Raw genomic sequence first — 4,698 nt, forward strand, 5'->3', positions numbered from 1 at the left:
AACCTATAAGTTCCTTCCAAAGAATTCTCTTGCTCATATCTATTGGACGAGGTCCTTTCCCACCACACTTAAACACCGAAATCCAGATAGGCCACAACAGTAATCTCAGCACACAAAATGTTAGGAAACATAATAAATAGAATAAATATAAATATTAAATCAGTTACAAATCTGAATAATTAGTGTGTGCATCAGTTATGGATTTCAAAGGGAGGATTTAGTGGAAATAATAATATTTTAGCTTTAATCTAGGGATTGTGAGTTGAGTTTGGGGTTATAAATAGGGAAGCCATTTATATGTTTGAGGGAGGAAGAAATAAGATTGACTTATGTGTGTTTGTGGAGAGTGGGTGGTCTCTCGAATACCACCTAGTTTTGTGTGTGTTTATCAATAAAAGAATTCGTTTCTTTATATACATATATATACTAATATAAGGACCGGACATGTCCTAACAGTGGTATTAGAGCACTTCCGTTCTTGGGGCAACGACAAGTGCAAAACAAGTTAAAAATCGAATCGACCGCTTTTAGAATATTTTTTTTTTGAAAAGATGCAAGCAAAATTTCTGAAGTTGGATATTGAAAAGTTTCAAAATGACATTTCTTTCCTCAAAGAATGTATGTTGCCATACTTGCAAAAATGGACAGCTATAGTCGCAAGACTACTGGACCATCTCCATCTGCTCGTGAGGATTCGCAAAGCAAGGCTTGGAACAGGCCAAGAAGACGACCCACGAAATTGAGGAGAAGCTGAAGGGAGTACAAGCGAATGATAGAAAGCTTAAATCAGATTTTTCAAAAAAATGATTTTGGAAAACTTGAAGATGATGAAAGGGCTCATCAGCAACCACCAATATTGGAGGTTTTAGGGCAGACTCCGTTAAATTCCAATAGTGGCAACAACAAAGAACAAGAGACTTGTTTGTTTGATGTCTCATCGCCTTCAAGCTCATCTATGGACTCTTTATCACAAAGACTTGAAATAGTCATATTCGAAGGTTTAAAACTTGTAGGTAGGTCGTTGAAGGCTGAAAGTTATTTTGACAATTATTTTGAATTAGTCAACCTCTCAACGCCAACTAAGAAGGTCTGGTCGGCTGTAGTATACTCTGTAGTATACTCGAGAAATGGTCTTTTGTTCTTGGACTATTGCGGGGAATGTCAGCGGCCTTCCTGTAACTGGGAGGAATTTAGAAAATTATTGGCGGAGAGTCAGGAGTTCTGGATTAGAAAGAAAAGGAAAAAGAAAGAATGAAACAATTTTCTTATCTGAACCTTGAGGACAAGGTTCAAGTTTGGGTGGCGGGTAATGTTAGGAAACATAATAAATAGAATAAATATAGATATTAAATCAGTTACAAATCTGAATAATTAGTTTGTGCATCAGTTATAGATTTCAAAGGGAGGATTTAGTGGGAATAATAATATTTTAGCTTTAATCTAGGGATTGTGAGTTGAGGTTGGGGTTATAAATAGGGAAGCCATTTATATGTTTGAGGGAGGAAGAAATAAGATTGACTTATGTGTGTTTCTGGAGTGTGGGTGGTCTCTCGAATACCACTTAGTTGTGTGTGTTTATCAATAAAAGAATTCGTTTTTTAATATACATATATATATATATACTAATATAAGGACGGACAGGTCCTAACACAAAAACACTGGGTTATTTATATTACAGGAAAACTGCAAACTGAAAATGCATGTATAAACAAATGAAACAACATACTCACCCTCAACTGAATTAATCATAAAAGTTCAATCCATAGTTTTGAGCCATCGCAAAAAAGGTCAGTTTTTTGTCCAGTAGGAGGTACACACAACTTGTTTACTAATCAACATGACATGCCTATGACAGTTTTCTATGTGGCAAAGTTAACAAATAGGCTATGAGTAATCCCATAATTTGTGTCGAGAAGAATCCACTCCTAATACTTTGAGTTTACGGTATGAAACATCTTGTTTGTGAGGACTGAGTAATTTTCTTTCCTGCTTGACTTTGGGTCATCAGTATACTCTGAAGTTGCTTCTGTAGTTGTGCTCTTATTTGATAACTGGATGCCAATTTACAACTCAAATTCTCTTTCTCAGCTAGAAGTTTGGATTTTCTTATCTCAGCTGCAGCTAACTCAGAATCATTGGAGCACCCAATGTTGCCTTGAAGTTTCACAAAGCTCGACTTGAGCTGAAAGTTGCATTATATAAGGATGAGGATGCTAAAATGAATAAGCTTACTGTGGTCAACAAATATCAAATGAAGCCCATTTACATTTCAAATAGAAATATACTTGCAATATAAATAGCACACTAAAAAGCGTTATCAAGGTTGCACAGCCTCTTATCATCCCTGTGGCCTTTTAACAAATATTGAAGCTAAATTAGGTAGTGCATTATCCTATTTAGGTCCCAGGATAATCTTGGAGTCTGTCCATACTCCATAGTCTATCCATCAGGTTCTATAATTCCGACAATCATCCCATTTAGCCAATGGAGTGCAGATATTTTCCATTTACTTTAAAATCTTCAGAACCATAGAATTACCACCAACTGACCATACAAAAGATACATCTCAACACACATCTCATTACTGTTGACCCTGTGGCCTTCTTCCATTACAAAAGTCCTCCTAGAACTAATTTGACCTTGTTTATTAACATATTCAATCAAATCATTTTTACTGACTATCAACATCATTACACAGTAAAAGACAGAAAGAAGCACACTCAATTTAAATAAGGCTTCTTCTACCCCAGACAGAAATTCAGAAGTAAAAGTGATTGGCAGCTTTCATCCACATTTCGACAGAAAATGACAAGCATCTACATCTACACGATCAGTTCTGTTTGCCTCCACTTAACGAACCTAAGCCTACTCTTCAAATAACAAAAACATCAACTCACACAATACGGTATGGTTTACTCCGCAGTACTACGTCTATATAACATCCATTTTACTAGCTTTTAGATACGGTCAGAACAATCTTATAACATCATATACAACAAATCACTCGATCAAAACTTACAAAAACTTTAAATCAACAAAACCGTAACAGAACAAGCAATCACAATTGACCAAGCATCACATTTCAATAAACTTACAATATAGCTAAAATGTCATTCTAACGAACCTGTTCGTTCTGATTCCTAAGCTCCTGCACCTCCTTTCGACTTTGATCGGCAAACTTCGCCACTTCCGCTTTAAAACCCTCCATTTCCTTCAATTCGGAAGCAAAATACCTCTCCTTCTCTCTTTCTAACTCCTCCAGCTCCTGGACCTCACTCTTCAAAACCCTAATTTTCGACAAAATGAATATTTAAACAAAATCAATTCAATCAGTACATCTCAACTAACAACTACACTCATTACGAGAAACAGCTAAATCGATAAATACAAAACAACAAAAACAACCTGAATTGTTGCGAAACGTCTGTATATTCGGAATCGAGGAGATCAAATTGAGACTTAAGCGACGAAATAACGAAATGCTTAGAAGCAATCTGTTGTTGGAGATTCAAACACCAATGATCGGCTAATTGAATTGAAGAGATTTTGGAAGCTAACAGTTGAGATTTGGTGAATTGAAGTTCCTTTTCAGCCTGATGATAATGTATATATGTACTTGCATCACTTAATAGTAGATTAAAATGTTATATGTGATATAAATATAGATAGAAGGAGTTGAGATGAGACCTGGAGGAGAGAGAGACGTTGAATTCTACAGAGCTCCATTTGTTCTAATCTTTCTTTGAATCCTGTTGGAAGAAGCGCCATTGTATCCTATAGACAAATGAGACTGAGTTTGAATTTTTGAGGGAAAGTTATAAATTGGTACCGACCTGTATTTATGCCAACAGGTTCACCGGATGTCGCGTGAAATAAAATTTTGGATTTTGAATCAAAGTCGGGCATGTAACCGAGCCAGAGTCCAATACCGTCCATGATTTTAAATTTATTCAATTTTAAATTATTATTTTTTTGCTAAATTAAGTGTATGTTTGGATTTAAAAGACGACACAAAATTATACAATTTGATTAACTAAAAAATGATAATATTATATATCAATATATACTATCTATTTATACTATTTATACTATATTATAATAGACAAAATATTAAAAATTTGGTAGTCGGTCGGTCGGTACTTGCTGAAATTATTTAATTACCCTTACTTAATTGTTCTAATTCTAATTATTGGGTCGATCAATTCTAACTCTAATTGATATTGAATTCAACTTCGTCTATTACTTTACCGATTTCAATTCTATTTTATATCGAATTCTATATCACTATAATATATATTAAATTCAACTTCTTCTACCAATTTAACATTTAATTCATATCGAGTTCTATATCATTCTAAATTTTTTCTTCGGGCTAAATTAAATAATTTATACAAACTAAATATAACTAGCTTTGTACCCGTGCGATGTACGGGATGATTATCATTTTTTATATAATTTTTTTTAATAATTATTTTTTATTGAATTAAGTTTTAATAAGATAAATTTTATTTTTTAAATAAATTTTATGTTTTTCATGAATAATGTATTTTTCAAAAAATTGTACTTTTGTACTTATATATTTAGTTATTATTGTATTATTATTGTATTTGACATTGATAACATAAATATAACATATGTGTTATAATTTATTTTATTTCTTTCATTGTTTAATTTTTTTTTACATTATAAATTTTTGTA

General features: G+C 33.2%; 1 protein-coding gene across 1 annotated transcript; it reads right to left on the reverse strand.

Moving 5' to 3' along the window:
* Nucleotides 1-1,703: 1,703 nt before the first annotated feature.
* LOC141672573 (uncharacterized) lies at nucleotides 1,704-3,881 on the reverse strand. The gene is made up of 4 exons (XM_074479192.1): nucleotides 3,688-3,881; nucleotides 3,406-3,593; nucleotides 3,125-3,287; nucleotides 1,704-2,182 (listed from the first exon to the last, which is right to left on the reverse strand). The coding sequence occupies exons 1-4, from the start codon at nucleotides 3,766-3,768 to the stop codon at nucleotides 1,940-1,942; spliced, it is 675 nt and encodes a 224-aa protein (XP_074335293.1). The 5' UTR covers nucleotides 3,769-3,881; the 3' UTR covers nucleotides 1,704-1,939.
* Between the last annotated feature and the right edge of the window lie 817 nt (nucleotides 3,882-4,698).

This window comes from Apium graveolens, chromosome 7 (genome assembly GCF_009905375.1).
Source record: "Apium graveolens cultivar Ventura chromosome 7, ASM990537v1, whole genome shotgun sequence".
Taxonomy (NCBI): Eukaryota; Viridiplantae; Streptophyta; class Magnoliopsida; order Apiales; family Apiaceae; genus Apium; species Apium graveolens.